The 27076-nt window shown below is 41.0% G+C and overlaps 1 protein-coding gene across 1 annotated transcript in view; it reads right to left on the reverse strand.

Moving 5' to 3' along the window:
- LOC124606917 (UNC93-like protein) overlaps positions 1–27076 on the reverse strand; it is a 411989-nt gene that overhangs the window by 320419 nt on the left and 64494 nt on the right. The window contains exon 2 of the mRNA XM_047139026.1: positions 4239–4499. Within this exon, the coding sequence (XP_046994982.1) occupies positions 4239–4483 (245 nt within the window). The 5' untranslated portion in view covers positions 4484–4499. The remainder of the gene's footprint in view (positions 1–4238; positions 4500–27076) is intronic.

Genomic DNA, 27076 nt, shown 5'->3' on the forward strand with positions numbered 1-27076 from the left:
AGTCACAGAATACAAGACTGCTACCGCTATTTTGTAAACTTAAATGCTCCAACGGTATTCAGACATAATGCTGTTGAAATCAAATTTATTAGATGGACTGTTAATCCTGTCTCCTCGCATTATGCAAACGCCATTGATCTAATGTACGATTAATTGGTATGGGATGTCAACCATCGTTATGTGCCTCTACACTTTATCTGCCCAAATAGGCCAAGAGCATATTGTTATTTCGAACGGTAAGAGACAAGGATACAAATGGGGAAGTGGAACTACGACGTCAGCCTGAAGTACTAATATACTGGTAAATGTTCCAGAATATCTACCAACCAATTTCAGGCAAGCTAGAAGAGTGTTTCCTTTTGTCGTAGTGGCGGAAATCGCTTTCTATAAGTAGTCTACACTAACATGTGTTCCATGTGTTATGGCGATCATCCAAAACGACACATCCTGATTATACGTTCGCAATAGGTCTGTATAGCAATTCCCCCACGCTGGAGAGCTTTCTACCGCTGTCTCGATAACAATACTGAAGGCACGTACACAGATCTAAATCATATCCCATAAAACAGATAGGAGTCGGAGTACATGAGGCAAGAGCAGTAGCTGAGAAGAAACTGAGAGAGTGCAGTACGCCATCTCCCACGTCATTCAGTATGTACATTGAACAAATTGGAAAGTATCACAATCGCAAATTCGGGAAAAGGAATAAACTTTAAAGGAGAAGAACTGAAACGGTTAAGGTTTCCCCTACGACTGTATAATTCTGTATAATTCTGTCAGCTACATCAAAACAATAGAATTATCAGTTGAATGGACAGTGTTTCGAAAGATGGTTATAAAACGAACATCAACAAAGAGTAGTGTAAATGATGTCATTGTCACCTTTCGGCTTTAAAATTATTTGTTTGTATAACCCGCTCTTGTAATTTCCGCCCTATGACCATTATCTAGTGGAATTATTGTGCTTTAGCACACACCAAAACCAAAAATATCATCTAACATACGTGCATGCCATCGTCACATCAGTAAGTTGGCTCTAACAGCCTCGGCACCTCTCGCGATCGTATGGGGGTGAGCAAGTCGGTGGAGCTGTCAATTTTCCTCGCACATGGTGCCACACACCGGGCATTCTGGACTATAGAACTGTTATCGTCGTCAAAATAATGTGGTTGTGAAGGCTGTGAATATTGAATACATAATATACGATTTGCTGGATTTAAAGTGTTTGCAGGTTATCCTGTAACTGCAGTCATCTTTTGGCTAATGTAATTATTTCAGAATGCAAATAACATTGAAAATATTGTCGTAGTATTTGTATTGGTAGAAATTTGCCTGTGTTGCTCTTAGCGTTGAATATATGCCCTTAAATTTGAGTGTGTTGCTCTTAGCGTTGAATATTTGCGCTAAAAGTACGTTACTACTAAGTTTCTACAACATATAATAGTCTGTAATACACTCACTATTCATTATAGTTGCTTTAGCGCTGTGTGCCGTTATGTAAGAATGAAGAAGAAGAAAACTAGTGGAATAAATCACCACGAATTTAAGGGTTGATAATTACCCAAGAAATACTTGCTACATGTGTTTTCTCGAGAAAACTTCACGCCAAGTGCGCTGCCATATATACAAGTAGTTTACTATCTACGTTTTACGGAAGGCGATTAAAAATCTGATTCCAAAAGAAATTTTTTGAAAGCAGGTAGCGGTCACAGCAGATTTCCAAATTACCCTCTTCATTAAATTCCAATAGCAGCAGTATCTAGGAGACGAACTGAAAAGCGGCCTTCGTTTGATCGGTTTGTTGTAAACGCAAAAGAAGTGCAAGCCCTACTCAAGAATCCACACAAAAGAACAGAAATTTGAAAACTGAGTTCTTATCGACACTTCAATGTACTAATAAAGACACGGACAAAACAGCGTTTTTATCCTGGAAAAATTCATATACAAAGACATCATCACCATGTAATGACGGGGAAAACGATGAGGAAATGCAGTTGCTTCCTCATGTTGTCAACAACTATCTGCTAAGTGCAAAATGCAACATAAGTCTTAGTGTGCGTAATAGTTATTGCCTTATGCTGCTACCATTTCTAAAATATTCAGACATTGGCATCTCACAAACGTAAAATTTACATTTTCCTGAAATAACTCACCTTTTAATAACTACTAAGAATCAAAAAATTCTAAATTTGTACACTGTAAACTACGCATGCTCATAAAAACTTCTGTATTTATTTTCAGATAGACAATTTAATACTGGTAAACTTTCATCATTGGTCTATGTCAGTCGATATATCGTAATCAAATTATTGAAGGAGATAGCGTTTGCAACACGCAAATATCTGATTGCAACAGTTCGGCATCGGGGATTGGTTTGTGGCGTCATGTCACGGGCTGCGCGGCCCTTCCCGCCAGAGGTTCGAGTCCTTCCTCGGGCATGTTTGTGTGTATGTTGTTCTTAGCGTAAGTTAGTTTAAGTAGTGTGTAAGTTAGAGACCGATTACCTAAGCAGTTTGGTTCCTTAGAAATTGACACACACTTGACAGTTCACATTTATCTCCAATAATCGATCTGGTATATTCCCGTAACATCGTAGAAACAGCATATGTTATCCGTCAACGCTGTTTGTGAATTCACTAAACACAGCCTCGGATTTTGTGGCAAGCGCTCTCCCGTAATTGTAAACTTACGGTGTACGCAAATGTATATAGTTCAAAACTCGAAAATGCGGCGTGTTTTTCTTGTAACAATGGAGATAGTGCTGTTGTAAGTATTTCTTACCAACTGCGCTGAAGTAGATAGCTTCCTTCGCTACAGAAATTTACGAGAAACTCATTTTTGTGCTCCAAACCGTTGAACCGAAAGGTGCTGCATGTTTAGCACTATAGACTGTTTCCTCAGTAACGGTTCGTAACAGTCGACAGTTAGCGTTTTGCGGCAACCACCTGAAGTCCACATCATAACACGTTAAGGTAAGGAATGCCGAGGCTGGTACAGCACCCTAGCGGACAATGACTAAGCCTTACAAATAACTCATCTACTTCCAACCTGATTGTGGCCGGATTTCTACATTTATACTCCGCAAGCCACCCAACGTCGTGTGGCGGAGAGCTCTTTACGTGCCACTGTCATTACCTCCCCTTCCTGTTACAGTCGCGTATGGTTCGCGGGAAGAACGACTGCCGGAAAGCCTCCGTGCGCCTTCGAATCTCTCTAATTTTAGATTCGTGATCTCCTCGGGAGGTATAAGTAGGGGGAAGCAATACATTCGATACCTCATCCAGAAACGCACCCTCTCTAAACCTGGACAACAAGCTACACCGCGATGCAGAGCGCCTCTCTTGCAGAGTCTGCCACTTGAGTTTGCTAAACATCTCCGTAACGCTATCAAGCTTACCAAATAACCCTGTGACGAAACGCGCCGCTCTTCTTTGGATGTTCTCTATCTCCTCTGTCAACCCGACTTGTACGGATCTCACACTGATGAGCAATACTCAAGTATAGGTCAAATGAGTGTTCTGTAAGCCACCTCCCTTGTTGATGGACTATATTTTCTAAGGACTCTCCCAATGAATCTCAACCTGGCACCCGCCTTATCAACAATTAATTTTATATGATCATTCCACTTCAAATCGTTCCGTACGCATACTCCCAGATATGTTACAGAAGTAACTGCTACGAGTGTTTCTTTCGCTATCATATAATCGTACAATAAAGGATCCTTCTTTCTATGTATTCGCAATACATTACATTTGTCTATGTTAAGGGTCAGCAGCCTATCCGCTGCAGATCTTCCTGCATTTCGCTGCAATTTTTTAATGCTGCAACTTCTCTGTATACTACAGCATCATCCGCGAAAAGCCGCATGGAAGTTCCGACACTATCTACTAGGTCATTTACATATATTGTGAAAAGCAATGGTCCCATAACACTCTCCTGTGCGACGCCAGAAGTTACTTTAACGTCTGTTGACGTCTCTCCATTGAGACCAATATGCTCTGTTCTGTTGGCTAAAAACGCTTCAGTCCAGCCACACAGCTGGTCTGCAATTGCACCCATTAGAGAACCTGCACGCCTGGGGGGAGAGAGTTGAACCGGCTGCCCACCAGCCTCCATTCAGAAGGCGTCGACGCTAGTCTGAACTGACGATGCCATTACAGCTGCCACGGTGTCCAGTTTTATATAGATCGATGAAACGTGCACAGTTGCAGGTAGAATGGGCGCAGCCGATGACTTACTTGATAACGACGACCGGCAGGAAAATGTTGCTGACGATGAGAGAAGCGTAGATGGTGGCCAGCGAGGCGGTGCCCAGGCCGGCGTCAGCGTTGACGGAGCTCTGCAGGTTGCCGGCTCCCTGGAAGGCGGTGAAGTGCAGCATGAAGGCCAGGCTGAGCAGCACCACGTTGCGCGAGATGCGGCGCCGCTCGCACAACGCCGGCACCGCAGGAGCTGCCGCTGGCTTCTCGTTGTCAGCCACCATTGTTGGCGTCTTCTACCTATCAAAAAATACGCGCTGTAACAGTAAATTGCTGCAATGTTGATTTCTATTGTTGTTTTTATGGTCTGACTGCTTTGGTGCAACTCTCCATTCTAATCTATCCTGAGCAAGCCTCTTCATCTCCGAATTACTTCGGCAACCTACATCCTTTTGAACCTGCTTCCTGTATTCATCCCTTGGTCTCCCTCTAAACTTTTTATCCCCCACATTTCGCTGCAATTGGTCATCCCCTGATGTCTCAGAATTTTTCCTACCAACCAATCCCTACTATTAGTCAAACTGTGTCACAAATTTCTTTTCTCCCCAATTCTATTCATCAGTTCCTAATTTGTTAAATAACCTACCCATTTAATCTTAAGCATTCTTCCACAGTACCACCTGTCAAAAGCTTCTAATTTCTTCTTGTATCTACTGTTTATCAACTACATTTTACTTCAAAAAACTGGTTCAAATGACTCTGAGCACTATGGGATTTAACATCTGAGGTCATCAGTCCCCTAGAACATAGAACTACTTAAACCTAACTAACCTGAGGACATCACACACATCCATGCCCGAGGCAGGATTCGAACCTGCGGCCGTAGCGGTTTCACTTCAATTCAAGGCGACACTCCAGACAAATACCATCGCAAAAGACTTTCTGACACTTAAATCTGTATTCGATGTTAGCAAATCTCTCTTCTTCAAATTCACTTTTCTTGCAACTGCCTGTCTACATTTTATATCCTCACTTCTTCGGCAAGGTGCAAATTTCATGATACAAGTTCCTCAGCGTCACCTAATTTAATTGGACTACATTCCATTCCCCTTGTTTTCCTCTTGTTGCTGTTCATCTTATATCCTCTTTTGAAGACACTGTCCATTCCTTTCAGCTGTTCTTCCAAGTCATTTGCTGTCTCTGGCAGAATTACAGAGTCATCGGTCAAATTCAAAATGAATGCTTTTTCTCCCTGCACGTTATTTCCTCCCACAAATTTTCGTTACTGCTTACTCACTGTGAATAATGAACATCAGGGATGGACTACAATCATGTCTCATTTCCCTCTCATACCCTTCGACGTTTATAATTGCAGTCTGATTTCTGTACAAGTTGCGCAAAATATTTCGTTCCCTCTATTTTATCCTTGCGACGTTCAGATTAACAAAGACCTTATTCCGATCGACAATGTCAAAACTTTCTCCAAATCTGCAACACCTACAGACGTAGATTTGCTTTTCCCTAAACTGTCTTGTAAGATAACTCGTAGGGTCCGCATTGCCTCACATGTTTCCACATTTCGCTGGAATCCAAACTGATCTTCCCCGAGATCAGGCTCCACCAGTTTTTCTAATCTCCTGTAGATAGTTCGTGTTACTATTTCGCAGCCATGACTAATTAAACTGCTAGTTAGGTAATATTCACACCTGTCAACACCTGCTTTCCTTGGAACTGTAATTATTACATTCTTCTCGCCTTACGTGGCTATTTCTCCTGTCTCATATTGTACATCTTGAGTACCAAGTGTAATAGTTTTCTTATGGCTGATTGTTCCAAGGATATCAGTGATTCTGAGAGAATGTCGTATACTCCAGGGGCCTTGTTTCGATTTAGGACTTTCAGCGCTCTGTCAAATTCTTCTCGGAGTATCATACCTACTATCACATCTCCATCTACGACCACTTCTCTTTCTCTAACACAGTTTTCAAGTACATTTTCCTTGTATAGTCTTTCTGTATACTTCTTGCAACTTTCAGCTTTCCATTCTTTGCTTAGCACTGGCTTTCCATGTGACTCTTGATATTCACAGCGCAGCTTTTCCTCTTCCAAATGTCTAATTTTTCCTGTAGGCGGTATCTATCTTCCCCTAGTTTCCATATCGCTGACCTCTAGCCATGTATCCATAGCTGTGTTACATTTCCTGTTAATCTGATTCTAGAGATGTTTGTATTTCCTTTCGCCTGTTTCAACTGTGCTGGTAAAACGTTATATTTTAGCTGAAAATTTCATAGGTTACTTAATATCGTATTCAGACAATACTGTGCGTAATGGCATTCAGTCGGCCACAGTCACCAGTCGCCGAACAGGGCAAATTGGTCACCTGCCCACTTTGTCCGATATTTTTGTAATGTATTTACTTTGTTTCACGACAGGTGATTTGATAACGAAACGACGGTATTCCACAAAAAAAGTACCGTATACTAAGCCATTAAGTGTATTAAGATCTTGGTGAAAAGCTACGTTCTCTTATTACAACTGTACTGCTCAAATGCTATGAACCTTTTTATAAAGATCACTACCACAGTAATTGGATTCCCAAAGTATCAGACAGGTATTGGACGCTGTAATAAAAGAAAATATGTTGATGAAAATGAAGTTGTGCATAAAGGAAAAGTGTCTGACAATGTCATTAATCCAGAATGAGATTTTCACTCTGCAGCGGAGTGTGCGCTGATATGAAACTTCCTGGCAAAGGTCCCGAGTTCGAGTCTCAGTCGTGCACACAGTTTTAATCTGCCAGGAAGTTTCAATGTCATTAATGTAAGCCCTCTTCTCACTGATCTAAATGAGATGTCAAAACTGTTGACGTGTTTTCACCAAGAGGCAGACCGATTCTTGAGGAAGGATTACGTATATAATTTACTACCGCCGGGCTAGACGCGTCATTCTGTCGCACATGCTTACTACTAACCTTGCGAGGCCGCTAGTATAAACTAAGAAAAAACTATCATCAACCTGAAGGTTGACTGGAAAACCACAGTGCTTCATTAGGCATGGCCCTGTTGGAAGGTTGTGCCCTCGCCTTATCATGCGTTTTTAACTGAATTCCACATTCAATTGTAGTGAGTCTTGGAGTTTACCATGGATTATAATCCACGTTGCAGATCGGTATTTATCACATAAAGAAACATTGCCAGGGGTGAAGAAAGCTTTTCCCGAGCACACACTTCCTTAAGAGACAAGGGTGTTGACGGTATATAAACTGACGGCGTATAAACTCGGTCTGTAATAAACCACCACAGAAAGATTTCGGTCGGTGTTAAATCCGGCGAATGGGGTGGTCAGGAGAGATGGTTGTTATCTGCTATTGGAGCACGTCCAATCCAGCATTGGGGAAGAACACCATTAGGAAGCTATCGTACATTCCTGTGAAATTGGGGCAGAGCGCAGTCCAGTTGCAAAAAATAATAATCGTAACTGATGCTCAGCTGAGGTAGCAACTAGGTCTAGAAATGAGTTAGCGGTTACCAGGTGTAGTTCGAAGATAAACGGGCCGTGCAGTTTCTCGCGTGGTACAGCGCAGGAAACGTTCACTTTTCGAGAGTCACGCTGACGCTCCATCAGCTTATGGTGTTTATCGCTTCCCCTGGTATGCACATTGTGTATGTTCACCTTGTCTCATACATGGAAAGTGTCTTCATCGCAGAAGATGAGTCTTCCCACAAAATTAGAATTCTTCAAATTCAACTGCAGTACTTCGCAAAAGTCACTGCTTTTGACTTTGCCTGCTGGTGTAAGGGTAAACTAATCTCACTTTATACAATTTAAAACATCAACCGCTTACGCAGAATCTTCCGCAATGTAATCTTAATATTAACAATTCTCTGCTTACTTTAGCAAGTGGCCTGCTAGGACACACTTTTGACGTTTGCGTTCGACACACTTGCTCGACCAGAACTCTTGCCCTTACAAAGGCATCCGGTTTCCACCTACATATGTCATTCTTGTGTGATGGGTCTTTCCCAAACCGTACAAAAAATCACACTGCTGTATAACCACGGATCTGGACGCCTAACGGAACACACACAAAGCCTTATCTTGTTGCGATGTCGTGTTGCAAAGATGATAACGAACTGTAGGTAGCTCATCAAAGACTTGGACAGTTTTCGCTGCTCACGCCGTAATGTTTTTCCGTATAAATCAATAAATCGATTTATTATCAATTTCTAAAACTGCACCTTCCACTTATAAACAGCTTGTATTTTGCAAAAAATGGCTCAAATGGCTCTAAGCACTATGGGACTTAACATCTGAGGCCGTCAGTCCCCTAGACTTAGAACAACTTAAACCTAACTAACCTAAGGACATCACACAGATCCATGCCCGAGGCAGGATTCGAACCAGCGACCGCAGCAGCAGCGCGGTTCCGGACTGAAGCACCTACAACCGCTCGGCCATTGTATTTTGCATTTCACAGGAATGCTGGCAAAACATGCGCCTTTATTTAAACATTTGCACTGCTTCGTAATCGAAACCAGATCGCGCATGTGTCGGGAAAGTATTTATCCACAGAACCACGTGGCCCGTAGGTAGATAGTCTTAATTGTGGTGAATTAAAGGCGCTCGGAAAACTTTCAAGTCGATTTTTTCGAGAATGTTTGAGAGCTGCTTCAGTATTCTCTGAGGAATTGATATTTCTGTTTGTGAACTTCACCTGCCAGAAATTAAAAAAAAATTAAATTCAATTCCTGTGTGGGTTTCTTTCAGTGCGCATTTCGAAGCGACAGTCTTGAGTCTACAGCAGTTGGCCACTGTCACCAATAAACCTGTTGCTAATAAACAGAGGTTTTGGAACTAGGTGTTACATCAACTGAGGCGGCTAATAAACAGAAGGAGAGTACGTGATTAATTAACTGGAACGCCACAGTCCGCGTTCGATTTCCAGCCTCAGTCCAACAAGAGAGATTCCTATTACCAAAGGGACCTCATAAATTTACCTATTGTACGCATCCATCCTCGGCAGTTTGGGTTACTTGCGAAGCCGGCGTGGTATGTAGTAAATACCATGGACACTAAGGGTGTCAGCATGTTATTGTTCTTTTTTGTGTGCTGTGTGTCGGGCATTAGTCACTTCTATATTATTGTTACCTTCTTGGATACGTGGCCCGTCTATCTCTTTACAGGACTGTCAAACGATTTATCTTAGCACATGTTCTCTTCTAGTGAACATGTATCATAAATTTATTTGCTCCCCAATTACGAGTTAGTACATTTTCGTTAATTTTACCATTTATCCACGTATCCTCAGTACTATTCTATGGAACAGCAGTTCAGAAATTTCTGCACTTCTTGTCATTCATGTTTCAATTTCATGTAGGCTCTAATCAAGTCAAAAAATCAAAGTATCTCGCAAAAATTCTGCTAACACTTGAATTAATTGTAAATGATTTTTCAATTAATGGACGAATATTCTTCGGAGATCTGTGTTTCATATAATTTTTACTTTTGTATAGTCAGTTATTTTGTAGACCAGGTAGAAGAACTTGTATAAAAAAGTTGGTATAAAACAGTTACAAGTTAATTCCTCCGTTCTCATCTGATTTAATTCTCCAATATATTATCGTTCTGTTGCTGTTTGCCTGATAACTCCTGCTGTATCTGATAGAAGTACTGTGTCATGCCGCAATCTTAAAGGTTTTCATTTTTCTACTTTAAATTTCTTTCATTTTCCGAATTTCTTCTTATTTACATTTCTAGTTGTCCTATGTGCATATTGAATAACGTAGGGAGTGGGCTACAGTACTAATTTTCATACTGTTCTCGAGACAACGAAGAAAGCACTACACCGTGGATACCTACTCCGAACAAATAATCACAATGGGATATTAAGTACATGTTATTGCGAATCACGCAAGAAGGTCAATTTCCAACACTATGACGAAGACAGCACTTTGGTGTCTTGCATGAAATGAGTGGGCAAAAAGTCTTTCACAGCTACCGGCACTTTACGATACGCACATTGTTTTACGGGACCACGATCATAAAAACGGAATCGAGCAACGACGTAACCAACAGGTGGGTAAGTCGGTGAGAAACTACTGCGTTGTACGTGACCTTTGAATTTCTTACTTCTTCTCTACTAGCTGTATTCTCAACACAGCTTGAAGACAGTATCCACATGTGCATCTGAATGTACCTACAAATTTATGTCACTGTATGGCATAGATCAGGCGATATGACTTCATAAACTATCGCATTGGGCATGACTTTTAAATTACTACTTCTTTTCTCTTGGCTGTATTCTCAAGACGTTTTTAACAGCATAGACTCGTGCAGCTAAATGTACCTAAGAATTTGTATTACTGTATGACATAGATCAGGTGATATGACTTATAAACATTCAGATGCGTGAAAAATTGTCGGATCATGCTTGAATATTTAATAGATTTATTAATTACTACTAAGACATTCATACAGTCGAGTCAAATTAAATTAATCTCTGACATCTGGCAATGATTTAGAGAGCTTTCAACTGGGAAGTGCAAACGGCTGTAGGCGGAAACAGTAGCCGTCTACAAAGGTATGAAAAGGTATTGCCATTGAGAAGTTTACAAAATCGCGTTGTATACACGTAAGCAGCTACGCCAAGTGTACAGAAACTGTCCACGATTATGTTTATTAAATTGGATACTGTACTTATGCATTTGTAAGTTATGCATATTTCTTTGTACGACTGTTTCATAATTTCAAAGGTTTTTTCACGAATATATGGAAACGAATTTTTTTCTATACTGCACTGCAAATACAGTTCAGTTTTTGTTTTGGTTTCTCATAGAAAATTAGTATAATGTATAGCCGTGAAATGCCAGGTTTGTCAGCTAGTCATTTCCATACTCGAAATGTGTTGCAGCCTGATCCTACATTCATATGCAAAGCTGTTGGCCAAAGCTTTGCGTATGTCTTTCTGTTGGATGACTCCAGTAAAAGGCGCGTAAATCAAGTCCGGCGGCGGCTGTGCACGTAAATTGCGTCTCTTTAATTCTGAGTGTGTCTACAGGTCTGCATTGGGGTCTTGGGATGTACTGGTACAAAACTAAGTTACAGTGTGACATTTTAATGCACGTCACTGGAGTAATCTTTGTATAGGCCACGTCATTTAACATACTTGTTTAGGATGAAAACTGAATAAGATACACTAATAGAATGATATAAATGTTTTGCTTTCTCAGTGCGTGTATAACATATTTTTAGATTATCTCCATAAACTAAATGTAACCTTTTTTTGGCCCCTTTCATTAGCAACTGTGCAGTTAATTTTTACGGTTGTGTGTCATGCAGCCCTGCCTTGGGCGCCTTTGAACAATCCCGCCACCTCCTATACGAGGTGCTGTCTGGCAGTCTGATGCTCCCTGACAACATTTTACGCGACCACATGTAAGCAGAGGCCTGCGAGAGTGGTGGTGAGGGGGGTGGCGGGGGGTGGAGAGAGTATTCTCTCACTGGACGAGCTTCAGTACAGAACTAGCCCGTAGTGTTGGCCATCACATATGGTCGAGCTCGAGCTTTCCTGTATCGTTATATTGATTTCGTGTATGGTCTCAGAACTGTTTTAGGGCATTGTGACTCTTTGTATGAACACGTTTTACGATTGTTAGTGATATTTATGTTATGGACGTCTCAACAGTGATTTAATTGACTTCGCATTGTGCAAAGGAACAATGGACATGTGGTTGCTGTTGCTGCCCCCCCCCCCCTTCCCCCGCCCCCCTTTCTCTGAGTGGCGGTAGTTATATTTCTTCTGTAATGTCCTACACCAAGAATTATACTCGCTTGGTGGCACTTGAGCAGTCTAAGGCTCACTTGATTGTTACTGTGCATTTGATTTTAAGTTATGGCTAGTGGCTACTTAGTTTTACGGGGATAGGTTCCCAACCTGAACTGAGGCCTATTTATGTTACGAGTAGTGCCTGTAAAGGAGACATGGTTCGTTATAAGGGACTACTGACGTAGTCTGAAGTGGCTCAAAGCTAATTGAGGTACTAATTCGGGTTCCACTACTTTGAGTAAGCTTATTACGTGTATTACTTTGGATTACTAGCTGGGCATGTGGAGGAACATTATCTATGATTCTGTTTGGAGGTGAATGCTCGTTTGTGTACATTCTTTGTGTTTCTTTTTATGTTCGGAATTTTCTGTGACTGTCACAAACGCACTTCCGGTTTACGTTAATGGCAGTGTATAATGCAATGCTCCATAATGAATATGAAGTCACAACTTGTTCAGGTTTCCCGATTAAGTTTGATGTCGGTACTTAAGTAACATTTTTCTTTTTAAATTTTTATTTCTTTTTTAATGTCACTAAACAGTGGTGTTGTACCTTGCAGTGTGACGTAGTCACTTATTCACTTCCTTGTTACAGAGCGAGGTAGTTCCGCTTGCTCTGCGTCTTGCTGCTGCGGCAGGTGAGGGGGGCCAAGCCACATCAGTAACTGAGGTTCGGTTCCTTGCGCCCAGCACCTGGGTGAAGGAAAGGACATCGGGTGTCTGAATGGAAAATGTGAAGGGGAAGAAAGAAAAACTTTCAGGCTGGTTTCTTTGCGTATGACAGGTGCTGTAAGGCGCGATATACCCTGACATCCTTTTTTTAACATTCAAGTAAAACCGCATAAGCTACCAAAAAAAAAAAAATGGTTCAAATGGCTCTGAGCACTATGGGACTCAACTGCTGAGGTCATTAGTCCCCTAGAACTTAGAACTAGTTAAACCTAACTAACCTAAGGACATCACAAACATCCATGCCCGAGGCAGGATTCGAACCTGCGACCGTAGCGGTCTTGCGGTTCCAGACTGCAGCGCCTTTAACGGCACGGCCACTTCGGCCGGCCATAAGCTACAACTTCTATTTCTGTAGCCTGTAGTAGAGGCGTAAGTAAATGCTGCCCACCTAAGCTCAGCAAATAGATGATCGTCAGTGGCCAACCAGTAGCTTTTGATATTAAAAGCAATGTCGACTGATAATTGTTATTTGGCGAATCAATGTCTGCATCTATACTACGGACCCTCGTTACGGTGTATGACAGAGGGTACTGGTGGTATTACCATCATTTGGCCTTCCTATTCCGTTCACGAACGGTGTGTCCTCTGGTTTATCTAATTTTCTCGTTCTTGATATTTCTGTGAACGTATGTGGCAAAAAGTACTATGTGGTCCGACTCTTCGTGGCAAATACGCTCTTGGAGTGTCGACTGTAGAACTCTCCGTGATGCACAACGCGCCTGTTGTAGCGTCTGCAGCTGTTTGAAAAGCATCTGTGTTGCACTCTTCCGCTTTCTAAATGATCCAGTGACAAAACGCGCCGTTCGTCGTTGGATCCTTTCTATCTCATTTGTTAACCTAATTTGTTAAGCGTCTTATACTGACTGATGCTCAATACTCCAGGACCAATGAACTTAATTTTGTTGCATGGTTAATATTCATCAACTCCTGTATCAACCGAGTATCAGACCAGATTTGGGACTGGATTTAAGATTTGCTGATAGATAGAACTTAAAACTTCGCTCTAGTAGAATAAAATCGACAGATATAAAAGTAATTTTCGGTGTACCCCAAGGCAGTGGGACAGGACCGTTACAGTTTACAACATAAATAAATGACCTAGCAAAAGGCCTCGTAAGCACTTTAAAACTGTTCGCGGGTGATACGGTTGTCTATAAGAATGTAGCAATGATAGGAGACAGTATCAGTTTGCAGAATAATCTGGATACTGGATGAATGGTGCGGGAACTGGCAGCTGATCCTGAACGTCAATAAATGTAACAGACTGAGCATACGTAGGAAAAGAAATCCACAACTTGTACAGAAACACTACTGATGACAAAATTCGGGAAACAGTATCTACTATAAATCATCTAGGAGCAACTATTCGGAGCTACCGTAAGTAGAATGAACACATGAAACAAATAGTTGGGAAAGCAGACACCACACTGATATACATAGGAAGAATTTTAAGGAAATGTAACTTATCCAGGAAAGAAGTGGCTTTCAAGGTGCTTGTTCGATGGATTCTTGAATACTGTTCATCAGTCTGGGACCCTCACCAGATAAAACGGTAAGAGCGGCGCGTTTCGTCATCATGGGGGTCGTTTGATCGGGGCGAGGATGTTAAAGAGATGCTCAACAAACTCTAGTGGCTGAGGCTACAACAGAAGTGTTGTGTATAACGGAAAGGTTCACTATGGAAATTTCGAGAGACGTATTTCCTTTCAAAGTCGAACGACCTATTGCTTCCTCCCATACACTTCTCTCAAAATGACCATGACGAGAAAATTCGAGAAATTCGAGATAATTCAGAGGATTACCGACAAAAATATCAGAAGTACCCTCCACCACACACCAACAGGTGTGACGTGGAGTACTGGTGTAGATACAGAACCGGTGTACTGGAGGATGTAGTTTTTTTAAAGAAAATATTACGTCTTTTTAACTTTATTCTAAAGCTCTTGAAGTCGACTGCAGGTATACAAGGTATTTTTTTTGATTTTGCATTGAAGCTTTTCTCAAAAGTATTAAATGACACGGCAATTAGAATCGGATATTGCAATGTACAAACCACCAATCAGGGCTGTCACGTCTGACTCTGTTGTTGTACCGAGCTTTTAGATTGTCTATTTATCTGCACTGCATATACAGTTCATCGACAGCACGTTTCTGCTTTCGCGCAGACGTGTACACCAATGATGGTAAGCTGGACGTGCTATTTGTCGCTGGAGAATGCTGTGAGAACAATGTGGCTGTATGGGAATATACATCCTGAATGCATGTGTCCGACGCGCCAACCATTTCACTGATTATCAAGATTCTGGTGCGAACAAGTAGCTTGAACGTCAGAGGACGAGAACACAGCACATTAAGAGTATGTTTGATTATGATGCTTATCAGTACGCATGTTGGCAAGACACGTGTAGCTAAGAAATGGGGCATCAGCAAGACAAGTGTCATGCAACTTCTGTCGACTTAAGGTCCACTCATTTCATCTCTCACTGTTTCAGACATGAGATGGAGCCGATTGCCGTTAAAAAGAACAGTTTTACTGGTTTACTCTGCAACTTCTAAGCAACAACATTTTTGGAACGTGTGCTACTCACCATGAAGAAACGTCTACCAACATGAAAAGCGGCGTTGTAGCTAATTTGATAGAAGGACATTATTTCATCCCAGGCGTATTAACGGAAATACGTCTGCATAGGCTCTTGCTCCCCACGCTACGAAAATCTAGAGGAGTCACCTTGGGGGTCTTGACAGGCCATTTTGTTTTAGCATTCCATCCTATTGAACTGTAAGGAAATGTTCAATTTAATGTTTACCTTTTAAGATGGGACAGTCATCATACTGGTGCCACGTAAAATGTCGCTTCTCCTGTAGTATCTCTTTTAGAACAATGAGTAGATATGCATTCCAATTTAACACGTTTGGGATGATGTAAGGGTCTTCATAGAAACTTATTATGATTCCATGTCGTAAGAAAGAGGAAGACTGTGGTTTAACATCCTTCGAAATCGTGATAATTAGCGACCGTATCCCATACGTTTGTGTTCCATGGTCGTTGCTATTGCTCCTGACAAAGAAAGTGTGCAGTTCTTTTGCTAGTTACTGTTTCTGGTAAACATTGCTTCATAGATAAAGAAAATGTCTTTCGAAAATGCGGTATTTCCTCTTAGGCGTTGCAGAGCAAACTGATAAAATTCCGACAGCGTAACAAGATTTGTCTTTCAATCCACTAAGTACTGAATTGCTATTACATTTTGCGTGTCCTATGAAAACGAAAATAGCAACTCGTGCGTCCCATGGAAGCTTTACATGATATACAAAGGTCTTCAGACAAATGAAAGTTATCACGAAAGATCTGAAACATAGTAATCAGCACTATAGGATTGATCGCTGATGACACAGGAACAGGAACACACGTCGTTGGACAATGATAGGGAAATATTCGTACAGAGATACTGACATAATTTCCAACTAGTGAAGTGAATGGTGGCTCTCTGTAAACGAGTATAAACTTAAGACAATGCTTACATCGACCAGAAATAGCCCTACAGTATCCCATTACAGTATTAGTGGCTAACATTTTGAACACGTCACACTGCGGGATGCATTGGAACAATCACGTAAAATTATTTTAGCAAATGCGAATGGAGTACATGGATTTGCTAGAAAGGTACTGGGAATACATAATGCCTCAAAGAAAATTTAACATAAGACGCAAGCGCCATCGGCTCCAGTGTACTGTTCCAGTTTTTCGAATCCTTACGAAATAGTTGTGACAATAGAAAACGAACGAAATCCAAGACACACTGTCAGTATCACAAGAGGTGTAACAGAAATTGCAAATGCTGATCCTTGCATGAACGATGGCGTATTGTAGCTTACGCTAACTTGGGGACCAGCATTGCAAGAGGACTATGCAATTATTTTGCTGCTACTGTCCTACACTCCTGGAAATGGAAAAAAGAACACATTGACACCGGACAATGCACGTCCGCATGTATCCCGTGCCACCCAACGTGCTCTAGAAGGTGTAAGTCAACTACCCTGGCCAGCAAGATCTCCGGATCTGTCCCCCATTGAGCATGTTTGGGACTGGATGAAGCGTCGTCTCACGCGGTCTGCACGTCCAGCACGAACGCTGGTCCAACTGAGGCGCCAGGTGGAAATGGCATGGCAAGCCGTTCCACAGGACTACATCCAGCATCTCTACGATCGTCTCCATGGGAGAATAGCAGCCTGCATTGCTGCGAAAGGTGGATATACACTGTACTAGTGCCGACATTGTGCATGCTCTGTTGCCTGTGTCTATGTGCCTGTGGTTCTGTCAGTGTGATCATGTGATGTATCTGACCCCAGGAATGTGTCAATAAAGTTTCCCCTTCCTGGGACAATGAATTCACGGTGTTCTTATTTCAATTTCCGGGAGTGTATATTGGGACACAGATCGTGAGAATAAAATAAAAGCAATTAAGGTGCATAGAGATCGATTCTTCTCTCGCTTAATATGCAAATGTAATGGAACAAAAGAAATATTTGTATGACGTACCCTCCACTACGTGCTGTGGCCCGGCTTTCTGAGTATAAATTGTAGTAAACTCAAAAATCTAATTCTTTCTTTCTTTTGCTTGTGCCTTTCCCCGCAATGACGCAGGGTCGGCGTGGTTAATCGTATTTGGCAAGGTTAATTTAAGGGGTGGCTGGATACCCTTCTGGCAACCACCCCATACCCGCCGGGACGGAATTAGTGCACCCTAACTGTCTGTGTCTAGTGTAATCTATGGAATAGTGCTAATGTGTTCAGATGTCTGCGAGTCGTGTAACTGAGGTGGGACGTGGGGTCCAGCCCGGTATTCACCTAGTTGGATGTGGAAAACCGCCTAAAAACCACATCCAGGCTGGCCGGCAGACCGACCTCCTTCGTTAAGCCGCTGGGCGGACTCGATCCGGGGCCGGTGCGCCTACCCGAGTCCAGGGAGCAGCGCTTTAGCACTCTCGGCTAATCTGGCAGGTTTAAACTCAAAAATCTAATCTCTGACACGAAATGTCATGCAGATTACTAATGAGATCACCCCACCTTCAGAGCCAATAATTAAGATAGATCAGTAATTAAGTGGAAACAAACAGCAAAAGTTACGAGATTAAGAGGTCGATGTCCAGGTTAATTAGAAGATTAAAACATGAAGTGTTAGCTTTTATTACAGTACGTTTCACACACAAAAATTTACAAAACTCAGGGCTGACTTGACTGGGCGTGGAGGGAGAGCAAGGGGAACGGGCAGGAGGCTTCTCACTGTTATACATAGTCATCTGTCGTCTGCTCATGACGGTGGCGGGCGCTGGGTCGGTAAGGTGCGTCGACTCGCTCTGCGGAACGAGACTACTCTCAAGGGTACCCGTCGGCTTTGGAGCGAGAGCCCCGTCCGCTCACCGTGTTAATAGATCTCCGTGGGTTTCGTAACCGAAGCAGCGTTATCACTGCATCAAGAGGCGGGTGTTAGGCAAGAAAACTGCAATGCTCAGTCAAGTGTCTCATTCCCAAGCACTGGACCATTACGACTCCTCCATTAACACGGAGCAGAACAAGAATAAGTCACAAGGTGACGATGACCATTAGGATGGGAGTGAAGGTCAGTTTCAAAGTCAGCAGATTAAGTAGCCGATGGGTGGAGAAGCGCATTTAGAAAATTTGAACTGTCTATAAAATGCACAAAATCATTCTACGAATCCACAATAATTATCACTTGTGAGTGTAATTCTCTGTTGTGTTGCATATTTATATAATATTTTATTTTTGAAACATGCACACCTTGACGCGTTCTGGCCATATCCATCACCGGAATCTGTCACATAAACGGAAACAAATGGGAATTTAACGGCTCGTGACAACTCGCTAATCTACATCTACAGCAACATCTACTTGGCTACTCAGTAAATCACAGTTAAGTTCCTGGCAGAGGATTTATCGAACCACCGTCACAATATTTCTCTGTTATTTCAACCTCGAAAAGCGCTCGCAAGAAACGGACGCCTATATCTTTATGTGCGAACTCTGATTTCCCTTATTTTATTATGATACTCATTTCTCCCTATGTAGGTTGGCATCAAATAAATATTTTCTCATTCGGTGGAGAAAGTTGGTGACTGATATTTCGTGAGAACATTCCACCGAAACGAGAAACGCCTCCTTTTCAACCATGTTCACCTCAAATCTTCTATCATTTCCGTGATATCTCTCTCCTATTTCTCGATAGCACAAAACGTTACGTTCTTCTTTGGACTTTCTCAATGTACTCTGTTGGGACTGCGCGGATTGGCCGTGCGGTTAGAGGCGTCATGTAACTGATTTGGGGGTGCTTCCCGCATGAGTTTTGATTCCTCCCTCGGGCGTAGGAGTGTGAGTGTCATTTTAGCGTAAGTTAGTTTAAGTAATGTGTAAGTCCAGGGACCGGTGACCTCAACAGTTTGATCTCTTAGAAATTCACACACATTTGAACATTTTTTGCATTCCGTTAATCTTATCTGGCAAGGAACCCAGATAGTGCGGCAGTACTCCAAAAGAGGACGGACAAGCGTTGTGTAGGCAGTCTCTTTAGTAGATTTGTTACATTTAATATATGTTATGCCAATAAAATGCAGTCTTTGATTCGCCTTCTCCACAACATTTACTGTGTTCTTTCCAATTTAAGTGGTTCATAATTGTAATTCCTACGTATTTAGTTGAATTTGCGGCCTTTAGATTTGACTGATTTATCATGTAACCGAAATTTAAAGGGTCCCTTTAAGCACTCGTGTTGATGACCTCACGCTTTTCATTATTTAGGGTCAACTGCCAGTTCTCGCACTATACAGATATCTTTCTAAACCGTTTTGCAATTTGTTTTGATCTTCTGATGAGTTCACTAGAAGATAAACGACCGTATCATCTGCCAACGACCTCAGACGGCTGCTCAAGTTGCCTCCTAAATCGTTTATATAGATAAGGAACAGCAGAGTGCCTTTAACACTACGTTAGGGAACGCCAGATATCACTTCTGTTTTACTCAATGACTTTCCATCAGTTACTTCGAACTGTGACCTCTCTGACAGGAAATCACGAACCAAGTCACATAATTGAGACAATATTACATAATCACGCAATTTCACTACAAGTCACTTGTACGGTACAGTGTCAGAGGCCTTCTGGAAATCTAGAACTACCGAATTAATTTAAAAGCGGTTGTCAACAGCAATCAAGGTTTAGGGCGTGTAAAGAGCTAGTTGTGTTTCACAAGAACGTTGTTTCCTAAATCCGTGTTGACTACGTATCAATAGACCGTCCCCTTCAAGGTAATTCATAAAGTTCCAACAAAATATATGCTCTAAAACCTGCTGCATATTGATGTCAACGATATGGGTCTGTAATTTAGTGGATTACTCGAACTACCTTTCTTGAATATTGGTGTGGCTTGCGTATCTTTCCAGTTTTTGGGTACGGATCACTCGTTGAGCGAGGGTTTGTATATGATTGCTAAGTAAGGTGCTATTGCATCCGTATAATCTGAGAGTAACCTTACTAGTATACAGTCTGGACCTGAAGACTTGCTTTTATTAAGCGATTAAGTTGCTTCACTACACCGAGGATATCTACTTGTAGGTTACTCATGTTGACAGCTGTTATTGATTCGAATTCTTCTTTGGTGAAGGAATTCCGGAAGTCTGTTTTATGTAATTCTGCTGTGGCAGCATTATCGCCGATAGTATTTACATTGCTATCGCGCAGAGAAGACACTGATTGCGTCTTGTCGCTAGCATACTTTGCACACGACGAGAACATTTTTTGGTTTCCTGCCAGGTGTCGAGACAAAGTTTCGTTGCGGATACTATTATAAGCATCTCACATTGAAGTCTGCGCTAAATGATCGTGATTAGCTCAGGATTACTTGGTGCTAAGAGGTCAAGTGCGTTTCCACAACCGTTTCCTAATCGCTTCGGCACATGAACTAACTGCTCGAGATAATTTTCAGAGAATGTATTTAGCACAATTTCGGACGCTGTTTATGCGCACCTCCGCATTTAAACATGTGTTAGAATGCCCTTACAATGCACAGTATTTTAATAGTAAAGTTCTATTTCCTGAACTTACTAAAAGAAAAAGAGGTTGAAATACAGCTACATTAAGCTCTCTTGTATAATTTTAGAGCCAGATGTTAAGTTGTTTTAACTACAACTATCAATTTTATTTCCATACATTACTTTTCATGATATTATTGTGTTCAGTTTGTAGAGGTTGCTTTGAATTTTAAAATGACTTCCAGTTTATAGGAATCTATTTTTTTTTAATGGCTGAGTAATTAATTTGTAGACACTAATTCGAATTTTAGTGGCAAGTGGAAATGAATTTAACGCTACCTGAAGGCCGCAGATTGTTATTTAAGGTAGGCTGCTTGACTAAACTCTAGTCATGGTGCAGGTGTACATGTTAATCGACAAAAATCAGTTTATCGATTTCCTAAATATGGTAAGTCCTTATTTTGTTCTGTACAATTTATTAGAGAATTTGTAGTAGGAACATTAGTCCTGATTTGTTCTGTTCATGTGCCCAATTCTGACGACGACTGTGGACGAAACGTGAAATGTGTATATTGTTAAAACTGAAATACAAATAGCTATCCAGACTGACATTTATACGTATCAGAAAATTTGAAACCGTAACGTCGACACAAACGTCCGTTATCACAGACTTGAAAGCTCCAATATATTTTCAGTAGCTCACCGTGCTTTCACATTGTGGCCTAAATGTGCATCTATAATCTAAATACATTTCTTCCCCTTTCTTTCGTAACTCAAACTAGGAGAAGTAATTCTTGAAGCACTTGAAGTTGAAGCTCACTTAGGTTACAAACAAATTTTGTTTTTCGTTAGGTTTCGCCTTAAAGAGACACAGGTTTTGCTTCTTTTCTTCTTGCTATTTTCTCTTAAGTTATAGCACTATTAATGGGTTTTTTATTTGCTTTCTTGTTAACACATGCTGTGGTTTCCCGCTGATAATACTGTAACTTCAGCGTCACATATCTGGGTCGAAAAGGGGGGCTTAGTGGTTGTCTACAACGGCAAGTAACGACCCTCATTTGATCTTTGCCAAGTCTGAAGTTGCTAAGGTAACACGAGATTTTTCCTAGACTTGACAATGAAAATATGTTGTTTTATTACTCTGAAAAATTTTTCCCCAGACAGTGGTATCTAGACGACAGTCTTTGCAAGTACTAACGTTCAGAGGTTGCAGAATAACTTTTAAGCACACACGTGACTCAAATACGCATTCCGTCAGTCTTGATATATTTCGTACGAGTTTCAAGTCGATATTTAATTAAACACGATGCGCGCCCCATGCATTTCGCCAGTAATTCAGTGAAAGCAGTGGAACTGATTTTTTAAAAATATCTTTGCTATCGGACCTACCATTCAATTTATCTGTAATTGATCCTACGTCACAAAGTAATATTTCATACCAGAATGAAAAATGCTTCTGTCTTAGCACAAAATGGCGAATACGATATGGGAAGAATTACGGATGCAAAAGAAGGGAACTACTTTCCGAATTATCTGGCCCCTTCAAAGGCATTTAAATAAAAACATCTTGACATATTCTCTCTTTTTTACTCGTTTTTGTTAGTACCCATGACATGTAATGTCATTCACCGTGTCAAGTAAAGTACCGTGATACGCGATGTCATGTCATATAACATGATTTGTCATTACGTTATCTAGCATGTCAATTGTCATGCCATGCAATATAACACAGCGTCCCTTCGAAGTTTAGGATGTATGCACCCAGAAGCACATACATTTGTGTGTATTTGATCTTACACCCCTTACCACACATGTAACTGGGGGTGAGTCTATGAGAGCTCACTACACTGGGGAAGTAATGTAAACTCGCAAAAAAGTGCGAATATGTCAAGATGTTTTGTATTAAATGTCTTTGAAGTTACCAGATAAGTAGAAAAGCTATTTCTCTATCTCTACCGAGGACATATTTACCTTCTCTTGTGTTACCACACGAGCATTTTTCATTCAGGTTCCGAGCTTTCACTGTACCGTAATTCTGACATAAGATCGCCATAGCTTGGCAACCAATGTAGATTTCCGTTGATTGTGGCAACAACATTACATGTGTTTTTTATTGTCTTTCGAACCACGTTGCTTAGATCGTGGCAGCGGATAAAGTTTTCACAAAACAGCAGGACGAACATCAATTACAACTATTTGACTACTTTCTTACAAAATTTGAACCGATTCACACAAGTTCGGAAGGTAGAAGCCTCACGAAAAAAGTGTTTTTTTAGCACTTAAAACCCGAACGAAGCTAGCTTTATAAATGCGAGTTTCCAGCTTTACCATAATAAAGCATTTGTTATTTATTTGGTTAACTTTTCACCCTTTCCACGCATACAGTTCGTACAAGAATGAATTTTACGTGCTACTTTTAGTTCGGCTTTGAACCATCGCTAATCGACAACTCATAAATGTTTCGGGATAGAAAAAAATTAGTTTTCACTTCATCCATTTGTCTACCTTAGCGAAAAATTTGAACCGATTCGTACAAGTTTTAAATACAGAACTGGCATGCTTCAAGAAATTCCCGGAAAACATGTTCTTTGTGCATAAATTTCAAAAGAAGCAAGAATTTTTCAAATGGCTAAAATTTATCAAAGACCAAGGCCCGATATCCCAGTAGACCAAATGAAAACCATCAATCTCTCTCCAGTCTGGAGTTATTTAAAGATGATAGTTTTTGGGAGTAAAACTCGAATGAGGCTGACTGTTTCCACATGTACAACTCGAACGATGCTCATACAAATGGAACCATTAGCTGAACAATAATTTCAGCACCTTTAAAATCTTTGCAAACGAATTAATCGATTCTCACAATGTAACTGTGTGTCAGCTCCGGTTCGTTGTCGAAATCTTGCCTAATACACCGAATCATAGCTGTAACGATTATCTTGCCAGTACAGCTTGGGACGTATAGTTTAGTTAAATTATTGAGGAGGTTGTCGTGTTATACGATTGGTGGAGTGATAGGGAGAGGGAGGCAGTCGATAGCTAGAGCCACAACGCCGGAACGTCAGGTCGGGTCCTGCCACAGGCTATAACTTGTTTAGCGGCCACAGAGGCTATATGCTCTGTCGATGTCAGTAAACATCTGCACCGGTCGTAATTGCGCCGCGGTTCGAGCCGTTTCCAGCATCATCTGCTATTCTCTGTAATCTTCCTCCAGTGCAACACTATCATGTTATTCTCAATGGCCCATTCCATCCAAACACGGCCAATGAATAGACGGCTTCTATAACATTTAAATTATTGGAGGTTATAATATCTGTGACCTAAAGAGCGCACAGAAACATACTCTTCCTATTTTCGCCTTAATTTTCATTATCCATATGACAGACGTATTGTGGCCTACAAAAGCATCTTACTTTATTGGATGCCGCAAACATGATTCCGAAACTTCTTGCACTAGAACATCGTATGTTCGTTTGCAGTTTACACCTAATTTTTAACACACATTTTTTGGACAAATATTATTTAAAATTTAAAGATAGGACTAAGCTAGAAGAAAAACAAAGGATATTATGACTTTCCCATTGATTGTCTTTCAGCCTCGAAGTCTCGAACTTTTTTTTTTTTTTATCGATTGCTTTATGTAATACTAGGCCATTGCTCCAGTAAAGCAGACACTGGTTTGCCGAACTCTCTCTCTCTATATATATATAACGAAAGTGTTGACGTTACTGGATCGTATTGGACTGCTTTCCTTCCGCACTAAAGATACGTGCAGTTTATACTTTTACAAACGCAGATAATGAGAACATCAGTTTTAGTCTTCTAACTGGTTTGATTCGGACCAACGCGAATTCCTCTGCTGTGCCAACTTCTTCATCTCAGCGCAGCATTTGCAACCTATATCCTCAATCGTTTGCTGCGTGTATTACAGGCTCTGTCTTCCTCGACAGTTTTTACTTCCTACAGCTCCTTCAGTAACATGGAAGTAACTCCCTGATGTCGTAACAGATATCGTATCATCTGTCCCTTCTCCTTGTCAGTGTTTCCCAAATATTCCTTTACTCGCCAATTCTGCGGAGAACTTCCACATTTCATACCTTATCAGTCCAACTAATTTCTAAAATTCATCTGTAGCATCACATCTTAAATGCTTCGATTTTCTTCTGTTATCGTGTCTACACAGTCCATGTTTTACTACCATACAGTGCTGTGCTCCAGACATAAGTTCTCAAAAAATTTCTTCCTGTGTGGATGACGTCTTTCCGAAAGTCAGATGGTATATCGGCAGACTCAAATATTCTACACGCTGACTTGAATAATCGTTTTGTTGTCATTTCCCCCAGTGATTTTATAAATTCTGATAACATGTTACCCGTACTTTCTGCTTATTTGTTCTTATATCTTCCAATGCTCTCTGAAATTCGGATTCTAATACTGGATCGCATAGCTCTTCCGTGTTGACTCCTGTTTCTTCTTCCGTTACGTCATCAGACACGTCAGTAGGCTCTTTCCAAATATCCGCTCTATCCTCTGCGGTTAATAGCGGAATACCCATTGCACCCACTCTTAATATTACCACAGGTGTTTTTAAATTCACCGAAGTTTGTTTTGACTTTTCTATATGCTCATTATATCCTTCCAACAAGCACTCCTTTTTCAATTTCTTTATATTTTTCATGCAGCCATTTCGCCTTAACTTCTCTGCACGGCCTATTTATTTCGTTTCTAAGTGACTTGTATTTACGTATTCCTGAATTTCCCTAAACGTTTTCGTACTTCCTTCTTTCGTCGATCAACTCAAGTATTTCTTCTGTTACTCATAGTTTCTTCGCAACTACCTTCTCTATACCTATATTTTGTTTCCACCTTGTGTGATTGCCCTTTTTAGAATTGTACATTCCTTTTCAATCGAAATGTGTGCTGAGATATTCATTATCGTAATACCTATAGCCGCTGAGAACTTCAAGCGTATTTTTTCATTTCTTAACACTGCCCTTCTTTACGCTTTAGTTGTTCCTGAGTACTCTATTGAACTTCATCCTACCCTTCATCACTACTAAATTTTGATCTGAGTCTCGTGTATCTGCTCCAGGGTACGCTATATAATCCAGTATCTGATTTCGGAATCTGTGGCAAATCATGAGCTATTATAACTGAAATCTTCCTTATCTCCCGACCTTTTCCAAGTGTATGTCTTTCTCTTGTGATTCTTGAACAAAATATTCGCTGTTACTAGCTGAAATTTATTGCAGAATGGTTCAAATGGCTCTGAGTACTGAGATCATCAGTCCCCTAGAACTGAGAAGTACTTAAACCTAACTAACCTAAGGACATCACACACATCCATGCCCGAGGCAGGATTCGAACCTGCAACCGCAGCGGTCGCGCGGTTCCAGATTGTAGCACCTAGAACCGCTCGGCCACCCCGGCCGGCTTTATTGCAGAACTCAACTATTCTTTCTCCTCTCTGAGTCCTAGTACCAAGCCGATATTGTCCCGTAACCCTTTCTTCTACTCCTCCCTCCGCAACCGCATTCCAGTTCCCCATGAGCATTAGAATTTCATTTCCCTTTACGTACTGAACTGCCCTTTCACTATCCTCGTGTGCTTTCTCTAATGTATTACAAGATAAAACACTCATAAGACAGAAATCGTCATTAGCGACAGTGTTAGGATGTGGGAGTACTGAAAACGTTTGATCAGTAAATGCAAAATAAATAACTTAGTCTACTTTCGGTAAAATAATTGTCGAAAAATATGAGCGTCTCAGTTTTACTCGTACACGGTGAGTTCATTCTGTGAATTTGTACTTTACAGTGGGCTACTTGCCTTACTCAAGCTGTTATTAACAAGGAAAAAATTAGGTTGGATACATATGAACGCAAGAAGGCAGAAATGTGAGTCCCCGAACTAGGTGTCAGTATAGGATGCTGAACGTCGGAGAAAATTCGTAAGAAAACAGATGTTGTGCTGTATCTATTAACTCCTTATTATTATGTCAATATATTTTTGCGTGTTTTAATTTAATAACGTCAAACTGACTAAGGTTCTGAGGCAACACATCATTAATAAAGAATCTTGAGTGCTCGGAAACATGCTTTAGGAATAACTTTGGTGCTTATGATTATCTTGTAGACATTTATTTAAGGAGTTAGGTATATGGACTACCGATTCGCAGTACATTTATTATCTCATAAAGTCATAAAGTTGGTTGTAAGTAGCCCACTACACTTCAAAAGGGACAATGATGCACATACTTACAGCACCATAAGAAAAAAATAATA

Source organism: Schistocerca americana, chromosome 3, assembly GCF_021461395.2.
Source record: "Schistocerca americana isolate TAMUIC-IGC-003095 chromosome 3, iqSchAmer2.1, whole genome shotgun sequence".
Lineage (NCBI taxonomy): Eukaryota > Metazoa > Arthropoda > Insecta > Orthoptera > Acrididae > Schistocerca > Schistocerca americana.